This window comes from Humulus lupulus, chromosome 5 (assembly GCF_963169125.1).
Source record: "Humulus lupulus chromosome 5, drHumLupu1.1, whole genome shotgun sequence".
NCBI classification, from domain to species: domain Eukaryota; kingdom Viridiplantae; phylum Streptophyta; class Magnoliopsida; order Rosales; family Cannabaceae; genus Humulus; species Humulus lupulus.
In genome coordinates, this window is record NC_084797.1 from 233,627,534 (window position 1) to 233,646,015 (window position 18,482).

Genomic DNA, 18,482 nt, shown 5'->3' on the forward strand with positions numbered 1-18,482 from the left:
ACACTCTCACACTCACTTAACACTAGCAGCCTCTGAACTTAGAGCAAATGGTGAATAATGGCTGGGTACTAGGTCCTATTTATAGAGTTTGGGAATGAAAATATCTTGATTTTACTTGAATAAAAATAATGGCTTTTTAAGTGAAAATCATTTGAATAATCGTTCAGCAGAGGCTGAAGACTCGTTCAAAAGATGCTGGACTGTTGAAGGAGTTTGAATGGCTGAAGGGAAAATAATTCAAAAGTATTTGAATTCATGCTGGTGGAGGCGATATATCGCCCCCCATAGGCGATATATCGCCTGGACCTTTGTTCCCGAGGCGACCGTGCATCGATTCGTGTTTTCCGTATCTACGTGCTGCGACATATCGCCCCTTATAGTTGCGATATATCGGCATACGCTGAATATTTAAACACGAATTTACACATTTTTAGCTAAGTTTGAATGGATTAAACAGCCTTGACTAAGCCCTCAACGTACTCAAGGCTGCTGACTGACCCTATAACATTCAAATTTTACCCTTATTTAATTTAATCCTCAAAAATACTTAATCCTTAATTACCATTCATAACATGTGCTTCAAATCCTATTGGTTGATGTCTAAACCTTATAATATAATAATATAATCCTTAATATCAGTCACATTAATCAACCTTAGGTTATACTTAATATTCTTAAACTATAGGTTAAACTTAGAAAATCTATAAGTACTACTATGAGTGTCCAAATAACTCCCAGTCTGAACCAAAAATCCAAAGTAACAATGATAACACTAAACATACTATAATACTACTAAACAATTAGCTAAGTAAAGTTCTTGGACTCTACAGGGATTGAGCTAGAGCTTGGCTCAACACTCTTCCTCCTGACTCGGTGACTACATGGAATGAGTTGGCTGAAAAATTCTTGATGAAGTACTTTCCCCCTACCAAAAATGCCAAGTTTCGCAATGAAATCATGTCATTTCAGCAGCTGGAAGATGAATCATTCTGTGAAGCTTGGGAGAGATTCAAGGAATTATTGAGAAAGTGCGCACACCATGGGATCCCGCATTGTATACAAATGGAGACTTTCTACAATGGGCTCAATTCTTCCACTCGTATGGTGTTAGATGCTTCAGCCAATGGGGCTATTATCTCTAAGTCCTATAATGAAGCCTATGAGATTTTGGAGAGGATAGCTAGCAAAAATTATCAATGGTCCAATGTTAGAGCCTCAACAAGTCGAAAAGTGGCTGGTATACTCGAAGTTGATGCATTGACAGCTTTGACCACTCAAGTTTCTTCAATGACTAACCTTCTCAAGAACATGAGTTTGGGGGGAATGGTACAACCAGCTGCTATGGGACAAGCTGCCGATGTATCTTGTGTTTATTGTGGAGATGGGCATGCATTTGAGAGTTGTCCTTCGAATCCCGCTTCGGTTTGTTATGTGGGAAATCAAAATTCCAACCGAAATAACCCATATTCGAACTCTTACAATCCAGGGTGGAGGCAGCATCCAAACTTCTCATGGGGGGGTCAAGGAGCTAGTTCAAGCGGAGCACCAATGCAAAACAAGCCTACATATCCACCGGGGTTTTCTCAACAACAATAAAGAGCTCAATTACCTCCTCCTCAAGTGTCTCAATCAAGCTTTTTGGAGAGTTTAATGAAGGAATATATGGCCAAGAACGATGCTGTGATTCAGAGTCAATCGGCATCCTTGAGGAATCTAGAAACTCAGTTGGGGCAGCTTGCTAATGAGCTAAGGAATAGACCACAAGGCACCTTGCCTAGTGATACAGAAAATCCAAGGAAAGATGGCAAGGAGCATTGCAAGGCGGTTACCTTGAGAAGTGGCAAAAATGTGGAATTGACTGAGGATAATTAAACTAGAAACAGCGAGCCCACTTCAATCCAAAGTAGTGGGGACAAAGGAGACAAAGCTGTGAAATCAAAAAATTTAAATGCTGATCCTGAAGCAATTGATGCAGCAATTCCTCAGCAAAATGCTACAGGAAAGTCTATAAGCAAGCCCCCTCCACCATTTCCTCAGTGCTTTCACAATTCCTTGTTCTATTGGTGGTAGAGATGTTGGTATAGCACTTTGTGACTTGGGGGCTAGTATCAATTTGATGCCCATGTCAATTTTCAAGAAGTGGGGGATTGGAGAAGCAAGACCAACCACAATCACTTTGCAATTAAAGGATCATTCTATGGCACACCTGGAAGGAAAAATTGAAAATGTACTTGTGCAAGTTGATAAATTCATCTTTTTGGCTGATTTCATCATCCTTGATTATGAAGCGGATAGAGACGTTCCTATTATCTTGGGTAGGCCATTTCTAACTACCAGGAGGACCTTGATTGATGTACAAAATGGGGAGCTTACTATGAGGGTGAATGACCAACAAGTGACTTTCAACGTGTTCAATTCTATGAAGTTTCTGGATGAGGTTGAGGAATGTTCTAGGCTAAGTGTAATTGAGTCTATTGTCGCTGAAAAATTCCATAAGGAAGCTTGTAAAGATGGAGTGGGGGTGGGGTCACTTGAAGAGCTTGAAAACTTAAGTGAAGAGGAAGAGAGCCAAGTTACATGGGTAGAGTCAAAGAAGCCCTTTGCTAAATATAGGAGGCCTTTTGAGTCATTGAACTTGTCGGAAGGGAATTTTAAGCCTTCTATTCAAGAGCCACCAAAATTAGAGTTGAAGCCTTTGCCTAGTCACTTGAAGTATGCTTATTTGAGAGATAATGAGACCTTGCCTGTGATTATTTCAGCCATGTTAGGAGCTGAAAAAGAGAGTTTGTTGCTGGTTGATTTGAAGAAATACACAAGGGCCTCATTTTGTATGCATAAAATTCTGTTGGAGGATTGCTGTAATAATTCTGTTGAGCAGCAGCGAAGGCTTAATCCTATCATGAAGGAAGTGGTTAGAAAAGAGATAATTAAGTGGCTTGATTATGGAATTGTTTACCCGATTTCAGATAGTTCTTGGGTCAACCCAATTCAGTGTGTTCCTAAAAAAGGTGGAGTCACGGTGGTGGCTAATGAATATAATGAGTTGATTCCCACAAGACAAGTGACGGGGTGGCATGTTTGTATGGACTATCGGAAGTTGAATAAGGCTACTCGTAAATACCACTTCTCGCTGCCATTCATTGACAAAATGCTTGATCGGTTGGCGGGAAAGGAGTTTTATTGTTTCCTTTATGGGTATTCAGGAAATAATCAGATTTCCATCGCGCTGGAAGACCAAGAGAAGACTACCTTTACTTGTCCTTAGAAGGATGCCTTTTGGGCTGTGCAATGCCCCCGCCACTTTCCAACGTTGTATGATGGCAATATTTTCAGATATGGTGGAGAAGTCTCTTGAAGTCTTCATGGATGATTTTTCAGTATTTGGGGAGTCTTTTGACACTTGTTTGGCTAACTTGGAGCAAGTCTTGGCTAGATGTGAAGAAACAAACTTGGTACTCAATTGGGAAAAATGCCATTTCATGGTTCAAGAAGGCATTGTGTTGGGCCATAGAATTTCTAACAAGGGCATACAAGTGGATAGAGCAAAGCTGGAAGTTATAGAAAAATTGCCACCACCTACTACAGTCAAGGGGATTAGAAGCTTTTTGGGGCATGCAGGCTTCTATAGGAGGTTTATAAAGGATTTTTCAAAGATTTCTAAGCCCCTTTGTTCCTTACTTGAGCAAAATCGAGCATTTGAGTTCACCAAGGAGTGTCAAGAAGCATTTGTGACTTTAAAAAAATGCTCTTATCACCGCACCCATCATTGTAGCTCCGGATTGGTCTCTCCCCTTTGAATTGATGTGCGATGCTAGTGATTTTGCTGTGGGTGTTGTACTTGGGCAGTGAAAAGAGAAGGTTCTTCATTCCATTTATTATGCAAGCAAGACATTAGCCGATGCCCAATTGAACTATACTACCATCGAGAAAGAGCTTTTGGCGGTGGTGTTTGCTTTTGACAAGTTTAGAGCTTATCTGGTGGGGACTAAAGTGGTGGTTTATACAGACCATTCAGCGATCAAGTATCTAATTGCCAAAAAGGATGCTAAGCCACGACTTATTCGATGGGTGTTGCTTCTTCAAGAATTTGACTTGGAAATTCGGGATAGAAAAGGAACGGAGAACCAAGTGGCTAACCACTTATCTAGACTTGAAGCTGGACGTGAAAAGCAAAATGAAGGGCCTATTAAAGAGACATTCCCCGATGAGCAATTGTTGGTTGTGAACCAAACCACTACTCCATGGTACGCTGATTTTGTCAACTATTTGGTGAGTGGTTTGCAGCCACCTGATTTGAATAGGTAGCAACTCAAGAAGTTCTTTCATGATGTGAGATTATTGTCATTCAGCTCCTTATGGTGGACATTTTGGTGGGCAAAGAACAGCCGCTAAGGTTTTTCAATCGGGGTACTATTGGCCCTCTATCTTCAAGGATGCTCATGAATGTGCTAAGAGATGTGACCGCTGCCAGTGTGTTGGAAATATTTTAGCAAGGAGTGAAATGCCTTTGAATAGCATCCTTGAAGTGGAATTGTTTGATGTTTGGGGAATCGACTTCAAGGGGCCATTTCCACCATCATTTGGAAATTTGTATATCTTGGTGGCTGTTGACTACGTCTCTAAGTGGGTTGAAGCAGTGGCAAGTCCTACTAATGATTCCAAGGCGTTCATGAAATTCTTACATAATCATGTGTTCACCCGTTTTGGCACTCCAAGGGCGCTTATAAGTGATGAAGGCACCCACTTTGTGAACAAGATTTTGGCAGCTTTGTTAGCCAAATATAGTGTGAAGCACAAGATTGCCACAGCCTACCACCCCCAAACCAATGGTCAAGCGGAAATATCCAATAGGGAGATCAAGGGAATCCTAGAGAAAGTGGTGAATCCTAGTAGAAAAGGATTGGTCTCAGCGATTGGATGATGCTCTTTGGGCCTATAGAACGGCTTTCAAAACCCCTTTGGGAATATCACCGTATCGTTTGGTTTTTGGGAAAGCTTGCCATTTTCCCGTTGAGTTGGAGCATAAGGCATATTGGGCCACTAAGAAACTCAATATGGATCTCCAAGCTGTTGGAGAAGCTCGAAAGTTGCAGTTAAATGAGCTGGAAGAGATGAGGTTGTTCTCCTATGAAAATGCTAAGTTGTACAAGGATAAAACTAAGAGGTGGCATGATCAGAAAATTCAAGCTCGGGTCTTTGAGAAGGGGCAGAAAGTATTGCTCTTCAACTCGTGCTTGAAGTTATTTCCTGGCAAGTTAAAGTCCCGCTGGTCTGGCCCATTCACAGTGGTGCAAGTTTACCCCTTTGGAGCAGTTGAAGTTCGCGAAGATCAATCCGGAAGGGAGTTTAAAGTGAATGGGCAGTGGCTGAAACATTATTGGGGAGGTAAGGTCAATCGCGAGAAGACCTCCATCACTTTGGAGGATCCTTAAAGCTGAGGTTGTTTTGGGTTGTCAAGTGATTCAGGCACTAATTTAAAGACAACCCAAAAAGAAGCAAGGGTAAATTGATATTGTATATAAAAAAAAATATGTGTATATATATACATACATATGAGTGTTTTTAAATATTTTTATTTTAATTTTAATTTTTGGTAATGTTAATTCCATTTTATTGTGATGTTTTGGAGTGGTTTTGGGTGTATTTTGGTGTTTCGGGTATTGAGAAATCATGAAACAGGGTGTTTTGAAAGTCATGTTGGAGTCTGAAGGTTTTGCGAGAGTTTTGCTTCAGCAATATATCCGGAAAAAAAAAGAGAGTTACGTCAAATTTGGGTGGCTGAAGCAAATCTTGGGCAAAATGTTAGCAATCTGGGCAGAGAAAATTCCTAGGTTGTGGTTTCATTCAAAAGCCTATATATATAATACTATGTTAATATAAAAAATATATATAAAAACATATATAAAAAAAATAATAATAATCATAAGAAATAAATAAATAATACTATATTTAATATTATTTATTCATATTTTACTATATATATACTTATATGCATATATAGAAATATGTAATTAAAAATATAAATATATCTTACCTATTATATAAATAGCTATCTAACAGAGTTTAGTATTTAACGGATTTTAGTATGATTTAACAGATTTTAACACTACTTAACAGATTTTTACACTACTTAACAGTTGGTTATTAAACCTCATCAAACCATAAGACACAACCATTACCATAAGACACAACCAATGGCATTTACAGCCATAATTAAAATTTATCTCATCAAACCTCCTCTTTTAATGATATACAAACATTGCGATGGAAAATTGGTTCTCAAGGTCACTGATAATCGAGAGGTACTAAATCATCTTTCTTGGAATATTGTATAGATCAATTGAATCTTTTAATGGAACCCATTTGAATTTGTGATTGTTTGTTTTGGAATTAGTGAAGTCGAGCAATGTACATTTAGATTTTTACTCCAATGTCCTACTTTTTAAGGAATTTTTCCAATTTGATAATATATAGACTTTACTGTTTCTTTTGTGCTTTTAGTTGTTTGTGAATTTTTTTTATATGATTTCTTGGGCATCATCCTGCAATTTATTTTTACTTATATATGTGTTTGGTAATAGGTATTTATTAAGAAATTTTTGACCCCAAGAAATACAGTTCTGGAATTAAGTCTCTTGTAAAGTTTCAATTCGATCGAAGCCTTGCCACAGATATCCCCTCGGCTTTGCAGCAAACCTCTCAACCTTTTTTGGTGAAGAAGTCAGAGCATGAAGAAAACTTCCTGCGTGTGAAAGGGGATTAGATTAAAAAGGTTAGTGAGATTTCTTTTCATATAGTAATAGCATAGTAAAATTAGATGAGTACATATGCAAGTTTCAAATTAGTAATCCTGCAAAAACTGAAGAAAAAAAAACTACATTAGTTTAAACAAACCGAGAGAAGAAATGTAAGAGTTAACAAGATAAATGTTCCAATAACCAAACCCATTTAAAATCAACTATAAAAAATAGTTACCAAGTTTCTAATTTAATGACTCCATAAAACTTCAAGGGTCAATGTGTAAGTTTAGCTTTTAGACATTTTTTCATGCATATTTAAAATAGTAAGGTGCATATTTGACTCCTGGGATATATCATATATAATTGGATCATAACACTGAAATCTCATACCAAAAAGAAAAAATATTTAACCAAATAATTCTGCCACATGTGAAGAATGTGGCACCCATATATCTACTCTCCATAACACAGCGGTCAACAAACTGATAACTCAGTCTTAAGTCCCAATTATTATACAAGGAAGAGTATTTGCAAGCCTAGACAGTAAATGAGTTCAAACTTGCAACAAGTCCATATAGTAGTACAAACATATCAATTGTTATCTAGAGAATAATGCTAAAAAAACAGTGACAATACCTCATCATTGACGACATGCTCACTGAGAACAGCATCAAAACAAAACTCATGCTTCTCCACATAAGCAGTCAAGTCGACCTATAATATCATGGCAGAAGTTTATATAGTACAACAGTAAATCAAACAGGATGTAGGATGTAGATAAAGCCAGAAACACTTCAACATTAAATCAAAAAACCATACCTTAACCTTGGGTTCATAGACGGTCAAATAAGCATTATCATACACATTTACAATACAGAATTAAACTGGTACAAATTTAAGATGGCACTAAGTATTAAAAATTTGGTCAAAAACCAAGTATTTAGACGATTCAAAGGAATGGATCTTACCAGGGCTTAGAGATAGGGGCCGGCGGAGGAGATCGGAGACGCCGGCGGAGGCAAGGGTGAGATGCAGAGAGAGACAAAAATGAGATGATATCTCTGTGTAAGGTTCTGTGTAAGGTGCCGGAGTAAGATCTTCATCCCTCAATCTCTAATTTTACTTGTTGAACCATGCCTAAGCCCATGCATTCGACAAGCACTCTGCATTCTTCCCACCATCCACAACATCATGCATTTCAGTTTTGTCATCTACAAGAAAATCCTCGACCTCCATTACTTCATCATCTGTTGCAGGAACAAATCTCCCATCACCTTCAACCTGAATCGCAGAATATTAATTATGGTGGAGGGGAGAGGGGAAGATTAGAAGAAGAAGAAAAAAAAGCAACTCATAGAGCTTCCGCAACAAAAAAAAAAACAAATCATATACAACAATTCTTATCCCTAGCCCTGTAAAAAACATTACACATAAATAATGGCTGCCAGTCACATTGTTCAGGTCATTAATATCAACAAAATAAAACCATTATACAAGATAATAGAAATCTGTTAGTCTGATAATGGACATGCAGTGTAAAAGTCAACAACTCAACATAAAGTATACAATGCAATGAACCCATATCCAGCAATATATAGGGCCCTTCCATGAAAATGCTATGTTTATAAACGGTTAGTGTCACCATATGCCCCAGCCTATGTTTCAAGTTAAATGTACAAAGGCTACCAAATTGTGATCTTCTAAGCACATGATTTACGGATTTATTACCAATCAATGCTAGACTATATAAAAACAAGTATTTCCATTGAAAAGAAAGATGAACAATTTTTTTTATAATAAATTTACACTTAATCCCAAGTTGTTTCAACTTTTTTCACAAATTCTTATATACCATATGGTATACTGTGAGGTACATTGAATGTTTGAAAAAAAAAAATCAGCACTTAGACTAATGTATACATATGTTTTATCGAGGCCAACCTAAAGTTAAACAAGCTTGAAAAATAAACTTATGTCTAAAAGTATGAAAACAGGCAAGTGGGGAGGCTTTAAGGCTGTATATTATGAAAGAGATGGTTGTATTTTTTGAGGAAGGGAAAAGATTCTCATTAGTTTTGTAAAATCTTTGACAACCCGAAAGTACTCATTTAAACATGTTCAGAAAGGATATAGCTTAGTGACCTCCCAAATTGTATTTGCTTATACACTCGTGTCATTTACAAGTTCAATTCTACTTTGGATTTGTAATGTTTCAGAACTCATGCTCGCTTATTTTCTTGTTCTTACAGGTAACTGAAGATCTGTGACATTCCTTTGGTAGAAATCTTGACAGACCTACTCCCAAATTGTACCAAGACAGAGAAGAGGTACTGTTCTCAAAAAACCCACCTTCTTCAAACTTCCATTCATCACTATTCTCAACTCCAACCACTGTTTCCATGATAAATCCACCACATGCAACTCAGACACACCAACTGTAGTATCATAAGGATAAACAAAACAAAAACAAAATGACAAACTTTTAAAATACAGGCTACTATAATTAATGCAATATATATAATTCACAATAAAGCATATAATAGATTATAGGTTTTTTTAAAAAAATCTTATCTTATACAAAGTTTACAAACTAAAACAATAATAATACATGAATCTTTGGCTCATAGTACTAAAATACAAAAAAGTAAACAATAAAAAATCCTCAAATTCATATTCCATTAAGAAGAAAAAGGATAAAAGATTTCATATTTAAGGCCAAATATTAAACTTAGGTAAAATCAGCAAGAAAATTAAAGAATCTTAATCGTTCAAAATAAAAAATTTCTAAAAGTTGGAAATAATGACCCGCGACCTATGTACACATTGGTCATAAACAATTAGAAAGTAAAGGGAGCTATACCAAACCCAGTCTCAAAATGCTGTAATTCACATGCACAAGCGAAAAAAAAGCTCAAAATTCTACCCAAAAGAGAAATTAAAGAGATGGGTGGGGGGCCTCACCATAGAAGTGGTGGAGAAGGTGTAGAAGGGACTCGGTCCTTGCGAGTAGGAATTCGAAGGAGAAGAAGCGGCTGATTAGAGATGAGTCGGTTTGGTGAAGGAGAAGATCTCTCCATGCGGCTGTGGAGAGATAAGGAATTAGGTTAAGGGAAACGATTTTGGTGAAGGAGAAGAAGCGGCTGATTAGAGATGAGTCGGTTTGGTGAAGAGATAAGGAATTAGGTTTCCTTCTCTTTGGCTGTGAACTATATTTAAAAAAATAAAATTGAAAGTAAATTGGCCTCTTGTTATAACTTTCTACTTAAATAATATTGTACATTTTAATAATCATGTTATTTATTATCCAATTAATTTTTTGAATATTATATCTTTGTTTATGTATTTTTTTTATAAATATTAATTTTTATCCACCTTTCTTATACCAGTTTAAGTGAAACCAAAATAACAGTGGGCAAATTTATAATCCTCTATAAAAGGTTAGGTTATTACTTTCATAGACTTTATTTTACTATATAGTGAGTGGAATTTCCCAACAACTATTGCATTTCATGTTATCATTTCATTATTTTTGTAAATAAATTTAAGTTATATCTGTTATTTATTCATTTTTACTTCCTTATGTACAGATTTCCACATCAAATAAAGAAAATATCACCTCTGTTAACATAATGAGAATTGGTAAAGGTTAGTTTATATAATAATATAATAATAACAATCTATACCAACAACTACATTGATAATAAATTTTAGAATATATTATTAATTATGTATTTGTTTTTCTACAAACCTACATTAACAACTAAAAAAAATTATAATATATATTTATTTATGTATTCGTTTTATAAAGATTAATTTTTATCAACCCTTTTTTATACCAGTTTAATTCCTACCAAATCGAGAGTGAAACCAAAGTAACAGTAATAATAATAATAATAATAATAATAAAATAACCAGAAAATTTTAAAATTTGACGTTATTTTATGTAGACAACGATGAACAAACTCAAAAAAGAAAGCTATATAGAGATTTATCAGAAGAAAATGAGTCAATTTGCAAAAGACGAAGAGCAAAATATGCGCAACAAAAAGCATCAAGAAACAATGTAATTCATATAAATGAATCCACATCAATTAGCCATGATGATTCTCAAAGATTAGCAGGTGCTTCAAAACAAAAAGCTTCAAGAAACAATCTGATTAGTAATGAAAGAAGAAAACTTTATAAAGATTTATGTCAAGAAAAGAAGGACGAGCTCTGCAAAAGACGGAGAGAAATATATGCCAAAAAAAAGCTTCAAGAAATAATCTAATTCATATAAATAAATCGACATCAATTGACGATGATGATTCTCAACGATTTGTGGGTAGTAGTGTTAATATCTTACAGACCAACACATCTATCAACAATGATTCTGAATCTTCAAATCAACTATCAACAATGCTTAGAGGTAACAAATCAATACAGAAATTGTTTAAAATTTATACCATTAACTCAATATGAGGTCTTTTTGTTTGTAACTACCTTTTAACTTTCCAATGAATTAGGTGGGATGCAACAAAATGCTATTGTACAATCTAGAAAACTATTGAAGGACGTACCATCAAAACCTTATTTGTTAAAATTAATGCCTAGATGTACACATTTCAAAGCAAAGCGATTCCCACATGAGACAACTGGCTTTTGTTGTGGTAATGGAAAGATTTCTTTAACCACAAATGATGTACCTAAACAACTTCTTGATTTGTTTACCGGGAACACAAATCAATCCATACATTTTAGGACATACATTCGCACTTACAACAACAAGTTCGTATTTACCTCATTCGGAGTAAATTTTGATAAAGATCTCTGTCGAAGGAATAAAGGGATTTATACTTTCAGAACTCAGGGACAGATATATCATTACATCAATGATTTGCTACCCTCGAATGGTCGTCCTTCTTATTTGCAGTTGTACTTCTATGATACAGATAATGAACTACAAAATCGAATTTTAGATTCAGATAGAATGGTTCCATCAATTGTCGCTCAACTAATCGATATTCTTCAAATTAATCCATATTCAATTTTTTTCCGTTCGTTGGGTGATTTAGAAGATTTGGAAAACCAAACAATTCTTATAAGGACAAATCCAGGACTCGATCAACGGGTTTTCAATGCACCGACATCGTCACAAGTTGCAGCAATATTGGTTGAAAATAATGAAGGAGAACAACTAAAACCTCGTGACATTTTTTTCCATAACCATTTAGGTGGAAACCATAAAGTTCAATACTATTTTGGTTGTTATGATCCACTACAATATCCGCTATTATTCCCTTTCGGAGATATTGGATGGCATCAAGGAATTAAAAGGGTTAATCGACGAGACAAATCTATATATAACGAAACAAATCATTCAATACTACCTCAACAATCGATAAATGCTGACGAATTGATAGCAAGGGAAGAACGAGGTTAGATTAAAACTTTAATGTTTACAAAACCCTAATAATATTAATGTTATAAAAATTACTTAAGTATGCACATCCAACTTATAATCACTTAACTTACATTAAAAAAATTCACGATTAAACAATGTAGACAAGGGTCCGATAGTTTCATGCCGTGAATACTATTGCTACAAATTACAAATTCGAGAAAATGACAACTCAATCTTATTAATTTCTGGAAGACTGTTACAACAATTTGTGGTTGATATGTATGTAAAGATTGACACGTCAAGATTGGATTATTTTAGAAGCAACCAAAATCATTTTCGCACAGAGATATATCAAGGTATTGTTGATACCATTACTCTTGGAGAAAGGAATGCATCTAATGTTGGGAAGCGAATGATCTTGCCCTCTTCATTTATTGGTGGTCCAAGAGACATGCGAAAAAGATATATGGAAGCAATGACTTTAGTACAACGTTATGGAAAACCAGATGTTTTCTTAACAATGACTTGCAATCCAAATTGGCCGGAAATTTCAAACCAACTACTCCAACATGAAGAACCTCAAAATAGACCTGATTTGGTTGCCCGAGTTTTCCTTTCGAAATTAGAACAACTGAAAGACGAATTGTTTAAGAAGAAGATATTTGGTCAAGTCTCAGCGTATGTCTATGTCATAGAGCACCAAAAAAGAGGTCTTCCACATGCACACTTTTTAATTATCTTGCAAAGGGATTGGAAATTATATACACCGGAATCTTTTGATGAAATTGTTTCAGTAGAAATACCATATCAAAATACAAACATACATTTACATAATGCGGTAGTGAAGCATATGATGCATGGACCCTGTGGAGTCTTAAACCCATCCAATGTTTGCATGAAAAGAAATGGTTGTTGCAAAAGTAATTATCCAAAGAAATATGCACCAAATACAAACGTAGGAAGCGATTGTTTCCCCATTTATAAGCGTTCAGATAATGGGGTAAACGTGAAAGTAAGAGGAAAGAATTTAGACAATCGTTGGGTTGTTCCATATAATCCATATCTACTTGCAACATTTGATTGTCATATTAATGTTGAGATTTGCTCAACAATAAAAGCAGTCAAATATCTTTACAAGTACATTTACAAAGGCCATGATCGTGTTGCTTTCAACTTGATTTCTGAAGAAAATAATCATCAAGTTGATGAAATCCAACAATTTCAATCAGCTCGATGGATCGCTCCCCCAGAAGCTATGTGGAGAATATATGGGTTTGTTATTAATGAAATGTACCCAGCAGTGTATAGCTTACATTTACATCTTGAAGATCAACAGTCAATCACTTTCCAGGCAAAAGACGATCTAACCAACATTTTAAATTCATATCAATCTCGAAAAACTATGTTAACAGAATTCTTTGCCATGAATCAAATAGATGCCAATGCAAGAAGACTACTATACAAAGAATTTCCAGAACATTATGTATGGAACCATCAACACAAACAATGGACCCCTCGAAAAAAGAAAACAGTTATAGGTCGTATTGTTACAGCAAATCCACTTGAAGGTGAGAGATATTATCTACGACTACTATTAACTCATTTAAAAGGACCACTATCCTTCCAAGATATTAGGTCTATTGATGGAATTGTAGTCCCAACATTTCGCGATGCAGCAACACTGCATGGTTTACTACAAAGAGACAACAACTTAGAAGAATGTTTACAAGAAGCATCGTTATTCCAAATGCCAGCCAGTTTGAGACGGTTATTTGCAACCATATTGGTTTATTGTAATCCAACCAATCCAATATACCTTTGGGAGCGTTTTGAAAATGAAATGTCAGTTGATTTCAAACCAGCAGACTATCCTACTTCAAATGTAAGAATCCAGGTATTGAGATCAATTGCTTTAGCAATTGACTCATTGGGGAAAGACATCAACTCTTACAATCTCACAGACAATGACATCTCATTTGATGACAAAGAAATTCAATCCAGAGAAATTAATGATGAAATGGGTGTTGAAGTTCCAGAGGAAGATATTACGGCCTCAAAATGTCTAAACAGTGAACAACAACATGTATATGATGCAGTCCTAGAAAAAGTACTCGAGAATAAAAGCGGTTCATTTTTTATAGACGGTCCAGGCGGGACGGGAAAAACATTCTTATACAAGGCAATTTTGGCAATATTACGATCAAGAAATTTAGTAGCACTTGCAACTGCTTCATCAGGGGTTGCTGCATCTATTCTTCCTGGAGGGCGAACAACACACTCACGTTTTAAACTCTCACTTGGTACTAGCGAAATGAACACATGTTCTATCAGCAAACAAAGTGGTCTTGCAAGCCTACTTCGCACAACCCGATTAATAATATGGGATGAAGCTCCAATGACACGAAAACAACATATAGAAGCATTGGACAAAATGTTACGTGACATCACTGATGTAGATGTAACATTCGGTGGAAAAGTAGTCATTTTGGGTGGAGATTTTAGACAGGTTTTACCTGTGGTTCGTAAAGGAACGAGAGAAGAACAAGTTCGTTCCAGTTTGGTTTATTCATATTTGTGGCCTTCCTTGACCAAGTTCCACTTAATTGAAAACATGCGAGCACGATTGGATCCTGCATTCTCAGATTATGTTTTAAAAGTTGGCAATGGAATGCCACCAAACACAGCCAATGAAATGATAAAAATACCAACTTGCATGCTTATTCCTTATGTTGATGATAAGTTTTCTTTAGATCGTTTGATTGAAGATGTTTTCCACAACATTCACGTTTTTTCACAAAATATTTCCAGTATGATGAAACGAGCCATACTAACACCAAAAAATGATTTTGTTGATGAAATAAACACTTTGTTAATTCATAGATTCCCTGGTGAAGAACAACGATATTATAGTTTTGATGAAACAACATATTCATCTGAACAATCAGTGATGGAAGATTTCTTAAATAATCTAACCCCAAATGGACTCCCTCCACATGAATTGTTACTTAAGAAAAATTGCCCAATCATGCTTCTCAAAAACATTAATCCTTCAGAAGGCCTATGCAATGGAACGCGCTTAATTTGTCGAGCTTTTGATAAAAATATCATAGATGCAGAAATTGCAGTGGGACATTACAAAGGGAAAAGAGTGTTGTAGTGCACCAAATTTTTTTTTTTAGATTATTTAAATTTTTGTGATTTATTTTATTTAAATGTTAAGTGTGATGAATTGTTTTATTTAAGTGTTGTTATTTTATTTGGATGATTATTTGTTTTATTTGATTGTTTATTATTTTATTTAATTGTTAGAATTGTTTGGTTAATTAATTTAATAAGTGAATAATTGCATAACATGTTTATTTTACTATTAGTGTTACATTTTAAATAAGTGTGACAATTGAGGTAATTAGGTGAGATTTGGTTGAATGCACTAAGGTGCATGGTAGATAGTGATGCACCCTAGTGATTTAGTGTGTGCTAGTGCATGGTAGCATGGTACACATGTGTAGATTTTCTACACACTTTATATTTCCTTATTTTAGATTTTATTTGAATTAATTTATAAAAAAAGAAAAAAAAAAGAAAAGAAAAAGGGAAATAGAGAGGTTGGACGTGTGAACCTAATGGGAAAGGAAGATTGAGTTTTTTTGTATTTATTTGAGTCAATTATAGTTATCATCTTATTTCCATATTTTTAAGATAAAATAAATTTAAAAAAATAGGTGATAATGTTATTTTGGGAAAGGAAGTGATCATCTTTATTTTTCCACCTATTGGGATATAATTAAATAAATATGAATTAAGAGAAAATATGAAGAGAATAGGAAAGTTACCTTTTTCTTTTATTGTGTCATTATGGGAAAATTAGGATAAAGAGGGAATGGGGAAAAATGGAAGAGCATTATGCTCTTGGGCTGCCGAAATATAGAGAGAAGAGAGAGAGAGAGAGAGAGAGAGAGGGCATGACCTAGAGAGAGAAGGAGGAGAAGAAAGAAAGGAAGAAGAATAAGAAAAAAGGGTTCAAGCTAGGGTAAGGTTTTTGGTTATTTTTCCTTATGATTATTCTAGTATTATTATTGGGTTGTCTCTAACCTTGTTCATCTTCTTCTTCATCTTGATCATTCAAATATACAACCCCTAAGGTTTGAGCAAGGAGGATTATTGGACTCTTGGTTGGTTTTGATTCTTGATTTTCTATCAAGAAGAGGTATTGAAATCCTTTCTAAATTTTGTGATGGTTTTGATGAATAGATTATTTGAGGGATTATGGTTAAAAAGGGGATTCATGTTTTGGGTAGAAAAATGGGTACTTTGTGTTCTTGATATCTTGTTGATTACGAGTTGTTTGATCTTGCATGAAGGATATTATGGTTTAGTGTATAAAAGGGTTTTGGTGTTGATCTTTCTATGAATAATGATTAGTGATAATTTATGAATGCATATGTGGAGATTTCGGCCTAGGCATACCCAAGGATGTTCTTGATATTTTTGTTTGATGTTGCGTGATTTTCAATATATTAGATCCATGTTTTAGGACCTATGTAATATGGATAAGTTGATAATTGGTAATCTTGATATTTGGATCCATGAAATTTTGATAGGATGCATGTTATATTGTGAATGAATAAATTATAAGATGCATGAAAATAATGATATAAACATGTTAGGTTAATATAAGGCATATGTGAATATGGTGCTTATGAATTAATATATGTTATTGTTAGTGTTTTGTTGGATTTCATGTGTAGATTCAATGGAATAGAAAAAAAAATGGTTTTAAAAGATTTCATGTGAATATGTTAGTGATATTAGAATCATGCATATAATAAGAGTATGATGAGATTTTGGACATGTATGATTTTATGTAATTTTTGGGATAAAAGTTGAGTTTCATGAGGAATTAAGCTTGCTGTTTTTTTTGTAAATAATTGGGAAAAAGTTGATAAAAAGATGAATTGCATGCATAAGTAATGTTCTTGATGTTATGTTAATTTATGAAATTAAAAAGGAGATTTTAAGTCCCATTAAAATGATATTTTACTCAATTGTTTACCTACAGAATTTTTATTGAATTTTTAGAAAATATGAGCTTTTAAATTGATTATGGTGATTTTTAATGATAAAAATAGTTGCTGGAATTTTTGTAAGAAAATATGAAGTAAATTTCACTAAAATGAATTTGATGAGTTTTTGGAATAAATTATTTTTCCTAAGTTATGGTAATATTGAAAAATTGTATTTTTAATGGTATGAATGCATATTTTGATAAGTAATGATTTTTCCTTTATTTTGATTGAGAAAAATGTTTAGATTCTATTTATTTGTTATTTTTGAAGAAAATAAATGGTGGCTGAAAGTTTGTTTTAAAAAGGTTAAAAATTGTTATTAAATTGTCACATAGGGATTTATGCTACATAAAAAAAAACTAAGTCTTAAATAATTTAAATCAAAATGTATTTTTTTTTTCCACACTTAAAATATATTTTTCACATCATTTATGTAACACAATGATAAAATATTTTTTTTTTAAAGAAACATATTAAAAATAGGTATTTTAATTAAATCCAAGCTTTTTGGTTAATTCTTTGTAATTTGAGATTAATGAATGAAATTTGTCATATATTTTATTTTTGAGCTAAAATAAAATAATTTTATAAAATAAAATAATGTTTTGAGAAATTTAATCAACTCAGAAATTTTAAGAAAAAAAATAAAGCATGTAATATGTCTATTGATTTTAAAATAATAAAAGTAAGAAATGTAGAATTATCGTTTTTGAAAACGTCTCTATTACGCAATGTTCCCATGTATGCATGTTACATGCAACTCCACTTTTACGTCCAAAATTATGTTTAATATTCAACTATGTGGTTTTTATAAAACGATCATGCTAGTAAAATGGGTAAAACGAGCATTATTCTTTTATGGCGATAATTGCATGTTTTGTGTAACTGTTATCATGAGTGCATGGCCCATGCACACATAAGTTGTATGGAAGGGCAAACTAGTAATTTTATGAACCTAAGAAATGTTATTTTGATTATGATATAGGCTCGTTGAAAGATTGTGAAATTCTTAGCTTGGACCTGAGGTAAGGAAGTTAGATAGATTCTATGATTTTATGCTATGAATGGTAAGACTGTTGTGTGAATAAATTGTTATGAATTATGAATGCCATAACGTGATGATATGTTGAATGTGATATGTGTATGGATGTTAGATACATCAAACCAGTTACGATGTCAGATACATCGAACGAGTTACTAAGGACATTGAGACGTAACTCCTAGGGCGGACGCGCCGAGGTTATTCAAGGACCAGTGATCTCCTGTTTACCTCATAGGGTGACATGGACAACT

General features: G+C 34.2%; 1 protein-coding gene and 1 non-coding gene across 2 annotated transcripts; one reads left to right on the forward strand and one right to left on the reverse strand.

The window, feature by feature from the left end:
* Positions 1-939: 939 nt before the first annotated feature.
* LOC133780711 (small nucleolar RNA R71) lies at positions 940-1,046 on the reverse strand. Its single transcript, XR_009869531.1, has one exon. It is a non-coding gene; the product is annotated as a small nucleolar RNA R71 (small nucleolar RNA).
* Positions 1,047-10,931: 9,885 nt separating this feature from the next.
* Positions 10,932-15,280, forward strand: LOC133780083 (uncharacterized). Its single transcript, XM_062219961.1, has 3 exons — positions 10,932-11,148; positions 11,246-12,157; positions 12,285-15,280. The coding sequence occupies exons 1-3, from the start codon at positions 10,932-10,934 to the stop codon at positions 15,278-15,280; spliced, it is 4,125 nt and encodes a 1,374-aa protein (XP_062075945.1).
* Positions 15,281-18,482: the final 3,202 nt, after the last annotated feature.